The sequence below is a fragment of the Hyla sarda genome, chromosome 2, assembly GCF_029499605.1.
Source record: "Hyla sarda isolate aHylSar1 chromosome 2, aHylSar1.hap1, whole genome shotgun sequence".
Taxonomy (NCBI): domain Eukaryota; kingdom Metazoa; phylum Chordata; class Amphibia; order Anura; family Hylidae; genus Hyla; species Hyla sarda.
In genome coordinates this window covers 85704097-85725282 of record NC_079190.1, presented here as the reverse complement: position 1 = coordinate 85725282, position 21186 = coordinate 85704097, and the positions used below count along the sequence as shown (strand labels likewise).

The following is a 21186-nucleotide window of genomic DNA, read 5'->3' as shown; positions in this document are numbered from 1 at the left end:
ATACACTTCAAACAATGATTGACATATGGTCAATAAATATGTCCCTGAACAGGGGTATTTCACACCTAATACTGTAGTATGGTGGTGATCATGGGCTGATGTATAAAATTAGTAAATGGATCTCTGAAGATGAAAATATTAACATATTATTGTGAAGGGCTTAGCCCATTTTGGCCTTTAGGAAACAGATCATTTTGACCTTTTCATTTTCATTTTTTCCTTCTCTCCTTTTAAGAGGCATAACCCTTCTATTTCTCGGTCCTCTCCATTGGGGGGACATAGAGACTGTGGGTATATCTTGCTGCCACTAGGAGGCTGACCCTAGGCATACAAGAAGAAAGTCGGCCCCTCCTAGCAGGATGTACCCCGCCTACTGACTCTGAGTTTTAGCTTAGTGTCAGTAGGAGGCAGACACAGGTCTGGAGTTCTCCAGACCTGGTCTTTTTTTTATTTTATGGGTAGTGCCTGTTTGTAGGTTCTTTTCTCCTTTTTATTTTCTCTTTTTTTGGTGGGGGTTCATGAGCATGGCGCTACCTGTTCCCCCATATCTAACCAAAAAGCTTGAGGGTGATACACACAGGTAATATAAAATATAATTCAATAGGGTCATGTGGTAGATTACATCAATAGTGAAACAAACAAAGAAAATAACCACTCTAAAGCGGACCAAAGGTTTGTTGGGTTACCGGGGATTGTGTGTGGGGGCTTCTTGTTATTTCTTGTTACCTTTGTTACTTACCTTTCACTGTTGTAACTTATGGCTTATTAGCCTGGATGCCAGCTGGCACTGCTCTCTGGCTCCCTTCATTTACTCCATTTTTGGTTATCTTTTTCTGTGATTCACATAACTTTTTCTGTATTACACACCTGTTACTACTGTAACACACCCTAACTGTGGTGTAGTCTAGATGTGCTGGATCACCATCCAGCATTCTGTTTTCTCCCCCATGCTTCCTGGTTCCCACCTTTCTTTTGTGTCCATGCCATGTTGCTTTTATACATGTATTTTTGTTGAATATTAATAAAGCTTGATATATATTTTTATTTGGTCCGCTGTTCCCCCATATGCGGCTAAGGGGCACGAGGCATAGAGTATGCACAGTTAACCCCTTCCCGCCAACGGCCAGTGCTTGGGGTTGTACCTTTGGTCCGGGTCCCCCTATCTTCCTTGCTCGTCCCGCTGTCTGACATGATGCAGGTGACCATAGCTGGCTGAAGACATCTTGGGTGAGTATGGCGGATTATGTATTTCCCTCTCCTTCTCCCAGCCCTCCTTCCCTCCACAGCACTTCTCCATCTGCCTCTGGGGGTCCCCTATTACCTGGGGCCCCAGGGAGATTGTCCTGGGGGTGAAGGCTGCCTTTTATTAAATCATAGGGATAGGGGTTTTCAGCCTCCGGGTCTTCTCTCTCTGTGCACAGGTCGGGGGTTAGTTGGGCAATCCTCCCCCTCCGCCCACTGCCAGCACTACATACTACTGTCAGCTTCACTGCAGCCGGTGCGCTTTTTACTTTTAGTTTTCGCCCACATTTTCAGGCATGGTTTGCACTATAGGGTGCATATTATTTGAGGCTGCGGCATGTGCCAGGACTTGGCTCCACCCACTTCCCGCATTATGCCCGCCCTTCTCTCTTCTGCGACCAATGAATCGGTGGGTCAATTTCTGGGTTCCTCCCCCTCTCGCTCCAATAGGATGCCGTTCTGGTACTGTGACTGCCCTGTTCCTAGGTCAGTGCAGCCGGCACCTCCCCCTTCTCTCTGCCTGCTTGCCTGCAGATTCAGCTGCTACCGGCCTCTTCAGCCAGCCGGTACACAGAGCAGCCACAGCCGCTGCTTCACAGCTCCACTCAAGGGTCACAGCTCAGCTACAGCCTGCTTTCAGCTCCAGCAAGGGACACAGCAAGAGACTACTTCTCACTAGCAACTATGTCCGACCCCAGACAGGCGACCGCAGCCTTGGTCACCTACTATTCTTGGGTGGGCTGCAAGACCAAAATGCCCGGTAGTTCCACTGAATCCACCTGTCCCGTCTGCTCCACCACGAGCTCCATTCCCCCTGTGCCTTCTTCTCAGGATGTCCCTCCGGAAAGCGCGGTGTCCGCTCTTCCCCCAGACTGGTGGTTTCTCCTTTTCCCAGTCGATCTCCGACCTGGCTAGGGTCTTCATATCAGTGGCTTCGGCATTGGAGTGGTCATCCCTGCGCACGAACCCCGGGGAGTCCAGCTTGGTCTCTCCTGACCCCCACTCCTAGCGCTCTCAGAGGTGCCCTAAAGTAACTTCGCCAGGCTCTTCTCCAGAGTTGCGTGTTCGGGATAGACTTTTTTCCAGTAGGTCACGCTCCTCTTCACCAGCTCACCGGCAGCACCCTCACTCTAGGGGCTGCTCCCCCTGTGACCATCCTAGTTCTCAAATGCCCCTGTCTAAGGCTACCACTGCACGCTTCCAATCTCCGGCGTGGTAGCCTTAGACAATAGAGGATGACTGGTCGGAATCCACCTCTGATCATGAGGACCACTCTGCCATGTCTGATATGGTGGACAGCTTGGTGTCAGCCATTAGTTACACTTTTCATCTGGAGGACCCAAGAACTTCGGATCCTGATCCAGAAGTTTATTTTCGCCGTTCTCGGCATTCGCCCAAGACTTTCAGTTCTCATGCTGAATTTGACGCCTTACTGAACGTGGTTTGGAAGCATCTGGACAAACGTTACCAGGGATCCAAGAAGATTCAAGCTCAATTTCCCTTTCCTCCGGATCTGGTTTCCAAGTGGGCAGCGCCACCTACTGTAGATCCTCCAGCTTCTCGTCTTTCCACATCAACAACCCTGCCGCTGGCAGATGCAGCGTCCTTTAAGGATCCGGCGGAAAAGAATATAGAGAACTTGGGCGAAATTTGCCTTTGAAGCAGCAGGTTTGTCCTTGCTACCCACCTTCGCGCTCTCTGTTCGGTGGCTTTGGAGTAAGCCCGATGCACGGCCTTGGCCTTCGGTAACTTGGTGGTGATTTGTCACTCCATGTGGCTGAAGGCTTGGGATGCAGATGCTGCTTCGAAGAAATCTAGCTAACAGAGTTGCCTTTCTCTGGTACTCGGCTCTTTGGGAAACGCCTAGCTGAAATTATTTCTGAAGCTAATGGAGGTAAAAGTTCTCTGCTGCCACAGAACAAACCTCGCCGCTCCTTTCAATGTTGGAAGACTGCTTCCTTTCGGTCCTTTGCTTCGGGTCACCCTCCTCCCGCCCACTCTTGGAAAGCCCCTTCTTTCAAGGCGCGTCCTTCCTGGAAGCCAGACAACTGTTCTGGCGGTTTCGTGGCCAAGTCCGGTAACCGTAAGCCTCCCTCCTCCTGAAGGGATGCCCCCACCTGTGTCCTCGGGTGGGTGGCAGTCTTTCTCTTTTCCGGGACGTTTGGCTGGCTCAAGTTCAGGACGCCTGGATTCGGGACGTCATATCCGATAGTCATATCCAGATAGAATTTGCTTCCATTCCCTGGGATAGTTTCTTCCAATCCCGCCCTCCTCATTCCCCTTCTTTGGTGGCGCGGCCTTTTAGATCGCTTTAAGGTCCCTCCTCGCTCAAGGAGTGATTGTGCCTGTTCCTTCAGGGGAGCGTTTTTATGCGTTCTACTCTGCCCGCCCCATTATGGACCTCAAGCTACTCAACCGCCACTTGCAGCTGCATCATTTTTGCATGGAGTACCTCCGCTCCGTGGTAGCATCCATGCATCAGGGGGAGTTTCTTTCCTCAGTGGATATCTGGGATGTCTATCTGCACATCCCTTTTTCCCCGCCCATCAGCATCTCCTCCGCTTCGTTGTTCCTGTGGATCATTTCCAGTTTGTGGCTCTTCCTTTTGGCCTAGCTATGACTCCCAGGGTTTTCACAAAGATCACGGCGGCGGTGATTGCCATCCTTCGGGCCCGGTCCTCCCTTACCTGGACGATCTTTTGATCAAAGCTCCGTCCCAGTCCCAAAACTTGGGAGAGTCTTCATCTCACTGTACAGACTCTTCCCGCCTTCGGTTGGGAGATCAACTGGGAAAAGTCCAATCTTTCTCCCTCCCTGTACCTTATCTTTCTGGGTTTCCTTTTCAACGCGGCAGCTGCCCGTGTTTGTCTTCCGTTGGACAAGCAACGCCCCCCTGCAGGAGGGTGTCCATCGCTTATGGCGCCCCTCTCTTGTTCCGATTCGCTTCTACATGGAGGTGCTGGGCTGGATGGAGGCGGTCCCTTTTTCCCAGTTCCGCTATCGCCCTCTTCAGCTGGCCATCTTGGCCCAGTGGAACAAGTCACCGTCCACTCTGGATCGCCGGATTCATTTGCTACCCCCCCTCCGTTCGTTGGTCTTTTCTGTAGTGGCTCCACTCTCCCTCCTTCTCCAGGGGCGGTCGTTTCTTCCCCTCCACTGGCAGGTCATCTCCGCGATCCACATTCTAGGTGTGGAGAATTGTGAAGCGGACTTTCTCAGCCGCTCCTCTGCGGATCCGGGGGAGTTGTCTTTACATACGGGGGCGCTTGTGCAGATCTGCGATCCTTGGGGTACCCCGTACGTGGACCTCTTCGCGTATCTCCACAACAGACAGGTTCCTTGCTTTGTCACGAAATCGCAAGACCCTCTGGCTCTGGTGGTGGGCACTCTCGTCATCTTGTGGTCGTCCTTCAGTCTTCCTTACCTCTTTCCGCCTCCCCATCTCCTGCCCAGGGTTCTGAGGAAACTCAAGGTGGAGGGCATTCCCGCTATTCTGGTGGCCCCAGACTGGCCCAGGTGCTCATGGTACACCGATGTACCCCTGCGTCATCCAGTTCGCCCCCACCTGCTCTCCCAGGGTCCTCTCTGCCACACCTCAGTTTTGAGAGCGCGGTGGTTTTTCTTCCGGGGTGATTCCGTACCATGCTTCGGGCTCGGAAGCCTTCCTCCGCTAAGATTTACCACCGCACTTGGCGGGCTTATTTCCGGTGGTGTGAGGCTCAGTCTGTCTCCTCGGTTGTCTTTTCCTTTCCACGACTTCCTGCTTTCTTGCAATCTGGTCTGGATCAGCGCCCAGCTCCCTTAAGGGTCAAGTGTCTTCTCTTTCTATTCTCTTTCAGCGGCAGTTCGCTTCCAACCCTCACGTCCGTACCTTCCTGCAGGGTGTGGCCCATTTGGTTCCGCCATACCGGTCTCCCACCCCTCCTTGGGATCTCAACCTGGTGCTTGGCGCCTTGAGGGAGGCTCCGTTCGAACCTCTCCAGGACATTTCTCTTAACGTTCTTTCTTGGAAGGTCACTTTCCTCATCGCCATTACCTCCATTAGGAGGGTCTCAGAGCTGGCTGCTCTCTCTTGTCGCTCTCCCTTCTTGGTCCTTCATCATAACAAAGTTGTCTTTCGGCCAATTCCCTCCTTCTTGCCTAAGGTGGTTTCCTCCTTTCACATGAACGAGGAGGTTGATCTCCCTTCATTTTGTCTGGCTCCATCCAAATCTAAGTAGAGTTCCCTCCATTGTCTGATTGTGGTTTGAGCTGTCCGGATCTTTCTTTCTGTCACGCAATTCCCCAGTGTCCAGCTCCCCACTCTTGATTCCAGTGCGCGGAAAACGTGTGGACTACACGTGTAGATGCAAACATAAGCAAGAAGGAGAATCCAGCACTGCAGGTCCGAAGTAAGGAATGTGCTTTATTGCATAGGGATACACGAACACATAACGTGGATCACAAGGTGACGCGTTTCGGCGAACTCTCTCGCCTTAGTCGTACAAAAGATCTTTCTGTCACCTCCTCTTTTCTGGCAGGGTGATGCTTTTTTTGCGATTCTGGAGGGTCATCGCAAGGGTCTTCCGGCTTCCAAGGCGACCATCTCGTGGTGGATCCGTACCGGCATAAAGGGAAGGTCACTGCGCATTCCACACGTTACGTTGGGGCTTCTTGGGCGATACGCCATAGGGCTTCGGACTTACAAGTCTGCAAGGCGGCCACCTGGTCGTCCTTGCATATTTCCACCAAGTGCTACCAAATGCACACTTTTGCGTCCGCCGGGTCGCAAGGTGTTGCAGGTGGCAGTGGCTCAGTCTTCTGCCTGATTCTGCTTTTGGGTGTTTTTCCCCACACTCGGGACTGCTTTGGTACATCTCACGGTGTCTGTGTACCCCTTTAAGGGTTTATGGGGGACACAGCACCCACCCATTTGTTTTTGGTTATGGTTCGGTTTTCGGTCCGAGGGGTTGTGTTTGGTTCCTTTTGTCTGGTTCCCTCAGACACCTGTTGGCTTTCTTTTTCTGTCGGTCCTCTCCTACTGCTTTGGGACTAAACTGATTAGCTCAGAGTCAATAGGCGGGGTATATCCTGCCAGAAGGGGCTGACTTTCTTTTTGTATGCCTTGTGTAAGCCTTCTAGTGGCAGCATGATGTACCCATGGTCTCTGTGTCCCCCAATGGATCCTCCGAGAGAGATTTTAGGGTAAGCATAAAAAAATCTTTTTTCCATCCACAGTCCCATATAAGGGCTTAATTTTAGCGCTACTCATTGTACTTTGTATTGACACCTATAATTTTACCATAAAATGCACAGCAAAACCACTGGCCAGACCCCCCAACCCGCCATCAGACATGAAGGATAGGGGATAACATGCCTAGGAGCTGAGTACCCCTTTAAGGGTTTATGGAAAGGGCTTAAGAGAAAGAGGTCACCTTACCGGGTGCCTGTCAGCTGCATTCAGCAGCAGACAATCTCGATCTCACTTGCTGGCTGTTTAACTATTTAAATTCCACATCAAGGCTGACCGTGGCATTTAAAGGGGTACTCCAGGGAGGTTAAGAAACATAAAAATGCCCCAAAGCCACCACAATACATGTTCTGTGTCCTCTGTAGTTATCCATGTGTTTTTTTGCAGTTCCTTTTGGCCCGGGATGTCTCCTTAATACTTTTTCCTTGTTTGCAGCACAGACTACAACTCCCAGAAGTCAGTGCATCTCTGTGTAATGGCTGCCAGCCATTTGTGCGCATGTTCACACTGCAACTCACACACTGTACATGTCTTTTTCTTTCTGACTATCCTTCCCCCAGCAATAAATCATGCTGTGCTCTGAATAGGAGCAGTCAGTGATTAGGTCTTGAGCAGAAAAACAGCAGCTATGTGCTCAGTTGTGACTGAAAATCGTTACTGCTCTTCTCTCACAGCTCACAAGCTCCTCACACAGATAGGGGAGGGGAAGTGTGGCTGTACAGTCAGAGCTCTAGACCAAACAGAAATCAGACAGAAATCAGGTGGTGTTGTCTTGAAGGGAGGGCTAGGTCACACTGAGGAGACAAAGTGGATCTAAAAATTACGTTTTTCTCTCACTTGCTGCATGTAAGGGACAGCTGAAAGAGGGAAACTGCTCTATATAGCTAATGATTGATATTTAGACAAATACATAGGTTGGTGAAAGGATGGGCTATGGGTTTTGTTCCCCGGAGTACCCCTTTAAACAGTGTTTGACGGTTGTCATTCTTGGTTCATGTGTTGTATTGGCAATGCAAACATAACAAATGTTTTCATCTCATCATCACATCAGCACCACAATGAGATTGCCCCCCCATTGAGCCTAAAGGAACAGGAAGCACAAAGAGGTGAAAAGGCCCCTCCCCAGACAACCCCTCAGTGTTTCCTGTTCCTTTAGGAAGCATTGAGGTTTTACCTCCTGGTCCTGGGGCTGGTGTCAGGATCGGTGTGGGCCAAGCCAGGCGGCAGAGGTCGGTCGTCCTAGGATTTCCCCCTCTCAGATGCTGCTCCGGGTCACGCGCTCTGTCGCTAGCCTCCCGGACCCTCCAGGTCCTCGCCGCTGTGCTCGGTGAGTTTAAGCGGCGGGGAGATTGGCACGTGGGACCTTGGGTGTCCTTGGGTGTCCCCCCTCGTCTTTTCTGGTCTCCGGCGGTTCCGGTGCTGGCGTGTGACGTCACGTTGCGCGCGGGGTGCTGGGATTGCCGGAGACCGGAAGTTCCGCCTCCTCTCTCGGCGCGGATTTTGAATCATGGCCGGGCGGTGCTGCACGTGGGGACGCCGATTGGAAGGCGCCAAAACCCGAATCAGCTGGGCTATTTAAAGGTAAGACTCGCCCATTTTATGTCTTCTGCTAGAATGGACGCTACCTCTGTAATTCGCTCTGAGTCTGCGGAGCTAGGGAAGTCTATCAGCCCAGTGAGTATCTGGCCCCTTGGGAGCGTTTCACTTATCTTGTGATGTTTATTCCTCTATTTATGGGTATTCCTTCTCTCCTTTTTTAGGGAGACAAGGACACCCCAAAAAAGTCTTCTGAAGTCAAGCCTAAGAAATGTGCCATATGCTTTGAAAAATTACCTGAAGGACATCTAAAATCCTTATGTAATTCCTGTATGGCCAGGATAGTTCAGCAGGAGACTCTGTCTTTTATGGACGAATTAAAGTCACTAATTAATCAACAGGTCCAGGCCTCTGTGGCAGCTGCTCTGCCTAAGCCCACTTCTTGTGATCCTCCTCCTGCTTAAAAAAAAAAAATCTAAGCCTACAATTAATGTGGATTCTGACTCAGATTCTGAAATGGATGCCTTATCTTCTAACCTGGAGTCAGAGGATGATATTCCTTCTTCCTCCAAAAAATTTGAGGATAAGAGGTACTATTTTTCGGCCGAAGATACGGATACTCTTCTAAGTGCTGTAAAAAGTACCATGAATATAGAAGACCCTAAGGTTACCCTTTCAGTGCAGGATTAAATGTTCGCAGGGTTAAAACCTAGGAAACAAAATACGTTTTCTATTCATGAGAACCTGAAAAGTTTAATTATGGATGAATGGAAAGAACCAGATAAAAAGCTTATGGTGTCTAAAGAATTTAAAGCAAAATTCCCTTTTGTTAGTGAGGATACTGAATTATGGAGTGAAGCTCCCAAGATAGATATTCAGGTGGCTAAAGTGGTCAAGAAAACTACTCTCCCATTTGAGGACTCCTCACAATTAAAGGAGCCTTTGGAGAGGAAGATAGAAGGAATTATTAGGAAAAATTGGGATGAATCATCGGCTTTATTAAATCCCAACATTGCAGCTACAAGCGTTGCAAGATCCCTTTTTCTGTGGCTGGGTCAATTAGAAGACCATATTGAAAATAAGACACCGAGAGACCAACTTCTTTCTTCTATCCCTATGCTGAAGCTAGCTACTGCTTTTATCGTGGATGTGTCAGCTGAGTGAGTAAGAATGGCAGCAAAATCTGCGGCCTTATCCAACTCTGCCAGAAGAGCCCTTTGGCTGAAAAATTGGCAGGGAGATTCTGTCTCTAAAACTAAACTCTGCTTTATTCCTTTTGAAGGTAAATTGGTGTTCGGATCTGTCTTAGATAACATCCTACAGAAAGCGGCAGACAACAAAAAGAAGTTTCCTGAAGAGAAATCTTCAAAACCAAAGAAGAATTTTCATCCCTTCAGAAATAGACAAAAGGAGTATAGAGGAAAAGCAAAGTCCGGAAGGTGGAGTTATTCTAAAGGAGATAAGGGGCGAGACTTCCTGCTCAACCCTGACAACTCTGACAAAAAAACAGTCACTTGCCTCCGGTGGGGGGTGACTAACTCTATTCTACCATCAGTGGAAGGATATAACAACAAACCAGTTCATTCTAAATTCCATCAAGAACGGGTTCAAAATAGTTTGTCTCCCCTCCACCTCAATCCTTCCGCACAACAGATCTCAGCACAGAGCCTCTAAACAACCAGCTTTTTCAGGGTGTTCAGGATTTGTTGGCTCTGGGAGCAGTCATTCCTGTTCCTCTGGAGGAACAAGAACAGGGCCACTACTCTCGCCTTTTTCTTGTTCCCAAACCAAATGGTTCTTTCAGAACTATAATAAATCTAAAACATCTGAACCGTTTCATAATATACAAACGCTTCAAGATGGAGACTCTCAAAACAGCCGTTCCCCTGATACCTCAGTATGCCTGGATGGCAACCATAGATCTAAGGGACGCCTATTTTCATGTGCCAATTTTTCCAAAACATCAAAAATTTCTGAGATTTGCTGTGATCAAAAATCATATGACCTTCCACTATCAATTCCAGGCTCTACCATTCAGAATATCCTCAGCCCCGAGAATCTTCACCAAGGTTATGATAGAAGTAGTAGCATCCTTGAGACAAAAGGGAATCCTACTCATTCCATATCTGGACGATCTCCTAGTTATTGCCAAGTCCAAGGAACTTCTGTCCCAACATGTAAACTCAACAATTCTCTTTTTACAGGATTTGGGCTGGATCATAAATTTCCAGAAGTCGAATCTCCTCCCTGCAAAACAAAAATTGTTTTTAGGGATGATATTAGACTCAGACAGGCAAATGACTTTCCTTCCGGAGGAGAAGATTACTGCTCTAATTCAAAAGATCAAGGTCTTCCACCATGCAAATTCCTCCACAATCAGTAATGCGATGTCCCTGTTGGGTTCCATGACCTCTTTCATTCCAGCAGTCCCATGGTGCCAGAGTCACACAAGAATCCTTCAGAAACACATTCTCAAAGTCTGGAACCACTCGCAGAGTTCGCTGGAGTAGAAGACGAAAATTCCTCTTTTTGTCAAAAATCCTCTCATTTGTTGGATGAAGAGGAAAAACCTGGAAAAAGGAGTATCCTGGGTTCCCCTTCCTGTGGTGTCAGTCACAACAGACGCCAGTCAAAGAGGTTGGGGCGCACATGTTAAGGATATTTACCTACAGGGCACTTGGTCAGAGGAAACTCGTCTGCGCTCCTCCAACTTCAGAGAACTGAAAGCCGTATTCAAGGCGCTGAAGGCTTCTCAACATCTAATCTGGAATCATCATGTGAAGGTTTACACAGACAACGCTACTACAGTAGCCTTCCTAAATCATCAGGGAGGAACAAGACACAGCCTTCTACAAGCCTTGACAGAAAAGATCTTTTTTGTGGGCGGAAGACAAGATATTGTCACTTTCTGCTGTGCATCTCAAGGGAAATATCCAAGCAGATTATTTAAGCCAACATCAGATCAATCCAGGGGAATGGGAACTCAATCCACAAGTTTTTCAAGATCTTGTCCTGAAGTGGGGCATTCCAGAAGTGGATTTATTCGCCACAAGGAAAAATCGGAAGGTAAACAAATTATTTTCCCTGTTTCCAGGCGATCTCCCGGAGGGAGTGGATGCACTTCAGCAAAGTTGGAACTTCAACATAGCCTATGCGTTCCCTCCTTTCCCTCTGATCAGCAGGTCTCTACAGAAGATACGGATGGAGAAGGCCAAAGTGTTATTCATAGCCCCAAGGTGGCCCAAAAGACGTTGGTACACTCTACTTCAACATCTATCCATAGATTACCCTTACCCTCTTCCAGTAAGAGAAGATCTCCTGCAGCAGGGACCTCTACTATTCAAGGATCTAACAAACCTGCAGTTGACAGCCTGGCTTTTGAGCGGTCAGTGTTGATTCAGAGTGGCCTGTCCCACAGAGTAATAGATACTCTATTGAAAAATAAAAAACCTTCTACTTCGGCTATTTATTGGAAACAATGGAAAAAAATTGTCTCCTGGTGTGGTTCCTCTCATCCTAATCCTCTGAACCCTGATATACCGGAAATCTTAAACTTTCTTCAAGAAGGATTTGACAAAGGATTATCCATCAGTACTTTGAAAGTACAGGCAGCAGCCTTAGGTTGCATTTTTGATACAAGTATCGCGGAGCATAAGTGGGTCAGAAGATTTTTTGGTGCTGTCAAGACTGAAGCCTAAAATATCTAACCTGTATATCAATTTAGTGCTTTCTAGTCTCACCAAGGATCCCTTTGAACCGCTTTCAGACTCTTCTATAAAATTCCTGACTTGGAAAGCAGTCTTCCTGACAGCCATTACAACAGCAAGAAGAGTAAGTGAGATTCAAGCATTTTCAATTGAAGAACCCTATCTTGCCGTGCTTGAAGACAGAATTATACTGAAACTAAATCCAGCTTTTTTATCGAAAGTGGTAACAAACTTTCACAGGTCTCAAGACATTATTCTACCAACTTTTTTGTAATTCCCCAATAAATAAGAAAGAATATATATTCCATTCCTTGGATGTCAGGAGAAAGAACCATCCTTTTCTACCTACAACAGACCAAGGATTGGAGGAAAGATCAAAATCTCTTTATTCAGTTCCAGGGCCCTAATAAAGGAAAGAAAGCCTCTAAAAGCTCTATTGCCAGATGGGTGAAGTCTTCTATTGCTGAAGCTTACAGAAGATCTGGAGAAAGAGTTCCTGAACATCTAAAAGCTCACTCAACCAGAGCAATGGCAGTCTCCTGGGCTGAAAAATCTTCTGCTTCATTGGAGCAGATTTGCAGAGCAGCGACTTGGTATACCCCTCATAACTTCTTTAAACACTACAAATTGGATGTAGCCTCGTCTCAAGATTTAGCCTTTGGACGGAAAGTGCTGCAAGCTGTAGTCCCTCCCTAGACATCATTTATCTGGTATGTCTCATTGTGGTGCTGATGTGATGATGAGATGAAAAATGGGAATTATGACTTACCGATAATTCGGTTTTCTTGAATCATCACATCAGCACCCTTCAATCCCTCCCTAAGTAGTGTACGTATGTTTAGTTATTTATATGTATGCTTCTTAGTAATTTGTAAACACTGAGGGGTTGTCCGGGGAGGGGCCTTTTAACCTCTTTGTGCTTCCTGTACCTTTAGGATCAATGGAGGGCAATCTCATTGTGGTGCTGATGTGATGATTCAAGAAAACCGAATTATCGGTTAGTCATAATTCCCATTTTCTCAGAAGTTTAAATTCCTCCATTTTCAAATAAAATAAATAGATTGGTACACACCCAAAGTGATCAAAACTTTTGACATTGCCGGTCTGACATGTGAAACATTTTTCTAAATGACGGGGACACTTTAGTTGGATGCCTCTGTTGTAGGTTTTAATCTTGTGAAGATCAGGAAATTATTTTGACATGTATTAAGATTTTAACCTTTATCGGAAGATTTTCACCTTATTCATTTTAGGGTAGAGATCGGAACACCCTCTATAAAATTATCTACATCCTCTTTCCCACATTTTTCTTACAATTATTTTAAATAGTTTTTGTTGTACATTCAGACTATTTTGCTTTGTTTGGAAAAAAGTGTATTTTTACTCTTGTGTTTTTTATTTTAATTAAGGTTTGCTAACGCAAATGTGGTGAAGACCTATGTTATACTACTAAAGAACTATCAGCATAATAGCGCGCACACTAACCATTGTGTGGTGAAAATGTTACATCGAATTGCATATGATCTGAAAATGGAGGCATTTCTTTTTCAACTCTCAGTCTTTTGTGTTTTTAATCGTATTCTCAGTGATCCAGCTGCTAGTGCCTACAAGGTATGATAAGTTTACACACAGCACATGCACAACAGCCTAATGCAAAATAAAATACATGTGTTTAGCTGTTAAAGGGGTACTCCACCACTAGACATGTTATCCCCTATACAAAGGGGATAGGGGATAACCTGTCTGATCACAGGACTGTAACGCTGCAGCAGCCTTTAGATTGCGGGGGATCCCCTGCAATCTCCAGACCGCTGCAGAATCACTCATGGAAGCCTGGGGCGTAACGTCACGCCGCGCCCCCTTCATTCAGGTCTATGGGAATGGACGTGACGACTTATACAGAGCCGTCACGCCCCAGCCCATAGACATAAATGGAGGAGGCGTGGCGTGACATCACGATTACAGAAGTCCCAGGCTTCCGTGACTGTAACCCTGCAGCGCCGGCCCAGAGATCGTGGGGGGGGTCCCAGTGGCCGGATCCTGTGCGATCAGAAATGTTGCTTCCTATCCTTTGGATAGGGGATAGCATGTCTAGAGGCGGAGTACCCCTTTAAGGGTTTATGGAAAGGACTCGAGAGAAAATCACTCGGGTGCCTGTCAGCTGCATTCAGCAGCACACAATCTTGCTTGCTATTTAACTGTTTAAATCACACAGTAATGGCTGACAGTAGCATTTAAAAATTGTTTGACAGGTGTCATTCATGGTTCAGGAGTTATATTGGCAATGTAAAGATAACAGATGTTTCTAAAAATAAAAATAAAAAAAAGTTTAAATTCCCCCTCTAATTAAAAATTCTAATTGCCCCCTCTTTCAAATAAAAAATGTAAGCACAAAAAAAGTTTTGTATCGCCACGGTTGAATTGTCAAAACTATTAAAATGTAATGTCACTGATCCCGCCTGATAAATGGAGTTAAAGGTTAAAAAACAAAACCCTAAATGCTAGAATTGGTCATTTTCATTTATATGTCACAAAGTTCCATCAGAATGAACTGTACCCATGAAAGACTATAGATCACTGCACAAAACGAGCCTCATACAGCCCTGTAGATGGAAATGTAAAAAAATTGTTACAAAAGGGTGATAAAAACATAAAATAAAGTGCTACATAAATGCTATTATTGTAATCATCCTGATCTGAAGACCTACAGATAGCATGTCAGTTTTAACTTACAGTGAACAGGGTGAACCAATCAATTACCAAAAGAGATGAGGGAAGTTACAGTGATTCGATTCATCACGAAATTCGGCTCTGCAGTTGCTTACTTTAGCCTGCATAAATTAGTTAAGCTTTCAGGTGCTCCGGTGGGCTGGAAAAGGTGGATACAGTCCTAGGAGAGAGTCATCTCTAGCATCAAAGACAGATCGAATACCCCCTTATTACTTTTCAAATATCTCCATATATTCTTATCTACTTTAAATGTACAGGGTGTCAAGTTGGCCAGAAATATGGCGAAACTAAATAGAATTATAAAATTCTGTTTTCTCGGACGCTTTTCATTGGGGGACACCGATACTATTGGCTATATGTTCTTGCCACTAGGAGGCACTGACACTAGGAAAAAAGTCGGCTCCTCCCTGGCAGGATATACCCGCCCACTGGAAGTGAGGTAATCAGTTTTATCTAGGGTCAGTAGGAGGCAAGACACAGGTCTGGGAGCTCTCCAGACCTGGTCTGTTTTATTATTTTCTAGTTAATTGCGTATAGTTAGATTCTTTTTTGTTATTTTTCTAGATTGGGCGACAGGAGCATGGCTCTACATGATCTCCCACATGCGACAAAGGGGTACGGTGCTTAGAGTATGGGCCTTTAACCACTTCTCGCCAACGGCCAGCACCTGGAGGTGTACCTTGGGTCCGGGTCCCCCCACTGCCCCTGCTCGCCTCGCTATGGCAGCCTGGCATAATGCAGCGCAGCCTTTAGCTGGCTGAAGACATCAGGAGGTGAGTATAACCAAGAGCTAGGTAGGTATGTGCCCTCTTTTGTGTGGTGATTCACTTACTGAACCCCTGGCAGCACTATGGCGGGACTTAAGCTAGTTATCTCCCTCGGTCTCCCTGGGTCTCATACCTCTGCTACTCTGCGGACTCAGTCCGCTATCGGACAATTTCGGGGGCTAAGGTTCCGACATCGGTGAGTCGGGATATATCTATTATATTCTTCTCCCGCCTGTAGACTATCTAGAGCTCGGGAGTTATGGTGGCCACTTCTGTTCAGGCCAGCTGCCAGCTTTAGTGGCGGCTCCCAGCACTTTCTGCGGCCGCAGACTCTTTCCCACCTTCTCTCTGCCCTGGCTGTTCTGTACTCCTCCGGCGCTTTTCGCCGGCAGGAGCCATAATGGCAGTATGTTGTTCCGCCCGGGCTCTGCGCGGGACTCTGGAGATCAGCTGGGCGGGGACTCTTTCCCCACTCTGACGCAGCTGCCTTGTTTCAGCGGCCGCAGACTCTTTCCCAGCTTCCCACCTTCTATATGCTATGGCTGTTCTGTACTTCGCCGGCAGGAGCCATAATGGCAGTATGTTGTTCCGCCCCCCTTCTTCCTGGGCTCTGGGCGGGGACTCTCTCCCCACTCTGACGCAGCTGCCTTGTTTCAGCGCCTGCAGACTCGCCTGCAGTGGGCACGTCAGTCATGGGGAAGCTGTTGCTTTTACAAATGCCTGCGGCCTTGTGTGCTGGGGACTTGGAGTGTAACTCTTTCTTATGCCCCCGCCCCTACAGCGCAGGAACTGGGCGTTATAGGTCTCTTACCTCCTCGGCCAGCCATCATTATTGCATGGGGTAGTCGGCATAGCTCCGCCCTCCTTTTCCTCTCCTGCAATGTGGCATTGAGGGGTCAGTGGTTCATCCAGCCGACACGGTCATCGGACCTGTTTGGCCCTCTCCTTACTATGGGCTGCAGCTGTGTGTTAAAAAAAAAAATCAGGGGTTACACACCTCACTTTCTGTCGGGGGATTCAAAGGAGTGACCCTGCGCATTCAAGGATCCTTTGCCAGTCAGCCAGATGTTGGTCTGTATGGTTTCCTACTGCTTCGGGTCGCCTACCATACATCCCGCACCGTGGCGGAGGTTCAATAACCCACTGCCAAGGTGAGGTTCCGAATGTGTGAGCCCAGGTCGTTCTATGGGTCCTATACCATGCACCACATTATGGTTTGCAGAGTTCCCTACTCTACCAGGTCCCTCTCCACATGCCTACCGCTCTCACGGCTGACGGCTGGTAACCCAATTTCAGTGTGTGGTTCTGAATGCGGTATCCTGGTGTGTGCCATGGTCCCTCTGCCCATTAGCCAGACTGTCTACATGGGTTTCTAATCCACCAGATCACCTCCCTCCTTCCTGCTGCTTCCGCAGCTGCAGTCCAGTGCCTCACTTTCATTTTGAGGTTCCCAAAACGTGACTCTGTGGTTTCATTGGATTTTCTTTCTTCCTTATACCTGTAAGTCGGTCTGATTCTGCATGGTTTCCTGCACCACATGCGCACTTCACCATTTGCGTCTGCGACAGGAGTCCTTGTGTGTATCACCATTAGTAGACTGGGTGTGGGCGTTTCCTGAAAATTCCATGAACCTTTTCAGCAACAGCAGCACTCTGTTCCCCTACATTAGTCTGCTACAGGCATGGTTATGACACACTGTTAGGTGCTGCGCCTGTTTTCCATACCGCCAGCACTTTGGATGTCTGCGATTTCTTTGTGGCTGCTGTCTTGGTGCAACACTACTATCGTGTGGTAACCATGTCTGTGTCCCTACATATGCTTTGGACACTCTGCACGTATAGACCCCACCTCCCCTCCTTTTCGGTGGGGTTTACCTCGGGCCTTTCTGTGATCTTGTAGAGGTCTGCTGCAGTTGAACACATCTGTTCTGGCATGGGGCCTGATAGGGCGACAACTGGTTCCACAGCCTCCCTATGTCTCCAGGTATCTTCCTGGATTCCGGTGATGGGTGGCTGTCGCCTGCTCTACGTCCTTGGTCAGCAACCAGATTGGCTCTGTTGACACGTTGTTGGTCCCCTCCTTTTTTCACAGAGACCAGGGTTTCACCCAAAAGGGTTCCTCCCACATGCTATAGGTTACTGCGTGTGCTTATTACTTGCATTCTCTGTACCCAGCACCAGTGTCCAGGATTCAGATCCCTCCAGGGACACACATGGCTCCTCCATACCTCGCTATGTTGCCGCAGGTTTCCCGGGGTTGCTACGTTCTCCCAGTACTTTGACCCGTTGCCGCCGGGCTTCGTGCCCTGTTAGCGAAGTACGAAAGGTACTGTAGTATCTCCTTCTGCAGGAGGTACGGGGATCAGGAAGCTCAGCACGGTCAGTACCTAAGTTTCCTCTTGCCACCCCTGGTTTTCCCCTCCACTGGGGGACTGTTTCACTGAGTGCTTCTGCAGACATGGAGTCACCTCCCTCTTTCCCCCTACATAGGTGGGGTACCTGGCTGGGCCCTTGTTTTTGCTGAGAGCATTTAGAAGAGCTTTGTACCGGCTATGCCTGTGTGCTTACTGCCCACTATTGCAACCTGGCTCTCCCCGTTTCTTCATTCTCTCCTGCTGCTCATTCAGCCATGGCACTCTCCTCTGTTGGTGGAGTTTATGCAATCATGAAGGGCTCAACGTCAGCAAGTCTAGCCACCGTCTGTTGTTTGGGTCCTGCCATTGCTCTCCTTCCTTGGCGCAGTCTCCCTGAAGGGTTGTGTTCATCCTTCCCTTTGTCAGTGTCAGTTGCTCTACACTGACCCAACAGTCTTCTGGAGTAATCTTCATGTACCCAGATGCTGAGACCCAACTGGGTTCTATTTGTTTCCCTCTCTGTTCCCGTCTTGACGGGATGTTGCTTCGGACTACTCTGGTCTGCTCGTACCACTAGGGTTCAACGCTGGTTTTCCGTGCCCATTCCCTCTTCGCTGGCTTGTGCTAGTACTAGGGAGACTCCTTGTATTGGACAACCTCCTCAGCTGCTGTGGCTGGCCTTATTATCTAGGTTGGCCCTTCTGGTTCTTAGGGCCTTAGTGATGGTTGTGGTCTCGGGCATGGTAGCACTCCTGCCCAGACTTCTGCGATCCCATTTGTGGGGCGGTCTTTCTGTACCGCACCTTTTCTTGTCCAGACATAGTCTTATGTCTCCCGGAGTGCTTCGCGGTGGCTGGGTTTGCTCACCCTACGGGTGTAAGCCTTCTAGGAGACTCTGGAACCTTTGTTCCCATGTCGACCGCTCCGGTATTCCGGGATGCTCTCTCAGGGCATTCCGTTCCTTTTTTTGGCTGTTTGTTACCTTCCGTCTCCTCCTTCGGGGTCCATGTATTCCTGGGACTGAGGGCATTCCGGTCTGCCAGATCACACCATTCGGGCCAGTTCGCCATCTATATTTTTTTACCGCTGTTCTGGCACTGTGTCAGACTCCGCCCGGATGCTTGCGGCGTTCCCCTGGGACTTTGGTTTTTGAGCCTGCAGCTTTTCAATTTCGGTCATCGATCTTATGCATCGTGCCTAACTAGAGCCATATTTTCCGCGTCTCTTCCTTTTTTCCCAGAGGTTCTGGTCGCCACCTTGACTGTGCTTTCCTTCTGCTCAGGTGTGCGCGGCTCTCCCTTGCATTTTTTGCCATGTTTTCTTGAATCGGTTGGTTCTCTAGGCTGGGGTTCCCTTGTCGGGCCCCTTCTATTTTTGTTGTACAGCCAGGCTGGCCCTCTGTTCGGTCCTGTGTTTCTGGAAGTCTGTTTTATATCTCTTTCAAGGATGGTTACGGTCGTCGGGCTTCCTGGCAGTCCTTCTTGTCTCTCTATGTGGACTATAGGTTTGAGTCTCTACAACGGACAGTCCCTTCCTTGGTGTACTAGTCCATGGACGGTGGGACCTTCCAGACACTCAGTTTCTGGGTGTCTGTTGCCTCTTGGCCCAGGGTCTCTTCAGTTTCTGGACTGTCTCCCCTTCTCTGGTTGTTATTCCCACCAGAGAAGGTGCTTTTGTATGTCCCAATAGTATCGGTGTCCTCCAATGAAGAGCGACCGAGAAAATAAGATTTTTTTTTGTACTCTCCTTAAAATCTCTTTCTCGTAGCCTTCATTGGGGGACACCACACCCACCCATTTCTTCATTTTTTTTGTCCGGATCCTCTTTTTCCGGTTCTTGTTTTTTTTTTTTTTTTCCTCCGGGATTCTTTTCTAGGGTCCTTCGGACATATTTCTTTGTTGGCTTCTCATACTGCTTTGTGACACAACGGATTACCTCACTTCCAGTGGGCGGGTATATCCTGTCAGGGAGGAGCCGACTTTTTTCCTAGTGTCAGAGTCTCCTAGTGGCAAGAGCATATACCCAATAGTATCGGTGTCCCCCAATGAAGGCTACTAGAAAGAAATTTTACATACAAAAAAATCTCCTTTTAGTAATCTTTTTACATATCTAAAATTAATAAATCTCAATACTTGTCCCTCATACATTTGGGAGACTTTCTACTCCATGAATCCATGCTTGTATGTATGTACTCAGGGTTTTTAGAAGCCCTTTCTCATTTATTCTACTTTTTAAATTCAACTTGTCCCCTATATCCTTCAAAAGAACGGTGTACAGAAAATCTCTTGGATTATATGAATATAGATCACAATCTTCAATGTGGGCCCAGTGCCTTACATATTCCAAACTTGGAGAAATTTTACCAGTGTAGTTACATGATAACCTTTCAAGTCTGGGATTCTCAGACCACCTACGTGACTGGTTTTATGTAACAAAGAAAGCACTATTCTTAGTGTTATTACATTTGAGGTATAAAAATACTATGATCTTTGAATTTGTTTGAAAACTGAGGTACCACGCTATTGGCAAATCTGGCTAAATGTGGCAGAGCATTCATGTTCATCATTTCTGTACAGTTGCAGCAGTGCACTAATATCACTTATTGTCTTTTCAGGAGTTAGTATCTTTAGCAAAGTACATTCTTAATAAGTTCTTTGCACTTGCTGCTACAAACAACAAAGCCTATGTGGAGCTTCTTTTTTGGAAAAATACCAACCTTATTAGAGAAATAACTGAGGGTTACCGAAAACCTGGTGAAGAGGAAAGGTGAGAGATTGGTCCAGTAATTATAAATGGAGCACAGTGGAACACATAACATTTATTACTTGTGATTTTGTTACAGTGAACCAAGTCATAGGCGTATAAAATGGACGCCACAGGAAGAAGAGGAGCTACAGCGACTGTACTTGCAATATAAAGAGGTTGAAGGTGAGCCTTTTAAAGACCAGACCAGATTAAACCAGCCCAATGATATTATACTTGGATTACTCATTTGTTTACTCATTACACATTAAGAAAGGGGCGTTATTAAACTTAAATGAGAATATTTTTCAGATGGGGATGTAATAGATAATATCTTGGTAAATCTGAAGCCGGGAACCCGAACTCGGAAGCAAATTATCAACCATCTTGTGCAGATGGGCCTTGCTGACAGTGTTAAGGATTTTAAAAAAGAAACGTGAGTTTGTTACACAGCCTGCAGTAGCTTTGTTGTCAAAATCTGTAAATGTGGCGGCTAATGGTGAGACTTTTGGGGGATTATATCTTCATTATCTTGTGCACCAGTAACTTTCTTGTTTGTCTAAATTGTTTCAGTAAAGGAACGCGAATTGTGATCTGGACTGAAGACCAAGAGATGGAACTTCAGAGGCTTTATGAGGAGTTTCAAGAGACTGATGGTATGTCCTGTGTAGGTTCATCTTACATAGAAAACATTTTTAAATGTGATTATTTTTTTGTTTGTTAACAATACTGTAAGCAGCGTTCCTGTTGGTTCCAACAATCTATGACAAATGGGTAATGTAAGACTTCTAATCATGTAGATTAATCTGTCAGGTTTTAAGTGGACATATGGTATCTATCTGCCTTTGTGAACATGGACAATTTGCTAGCCAGAAGAAC

At 47.1% G+C, this 21186-nt stretch overlaps 1 protein-coding gene across 1 annotated transcript in view; it reads left to right on the top strand.

Annotated features, from left to right (window-relative positions):
- TIMELESS (timeless circadian regulator) overlaps positions 1 to 21186 on the top strand; it is a gene marked incomplete in the record, with an annotated part of 157777 nt that overhangs the window by 87868 nt on the left and 48723 nt on the right. Inside the window, 5 exon segments of the mRNA XM_056562374.1 lie at positions 13125 to 13326; positions 20180 to 20331; positions 20408 to 20493; positions 20620 to 20743; positions 20881 to 20963. Of these exon segments, the coding sequence (XP_056418349.1) occupies positions 13125 to 13326; positions 20180 to 20331; positions 20408 to 20493; positions 20620 to 20743; positions 20881 to 20963 (647 nt within the window).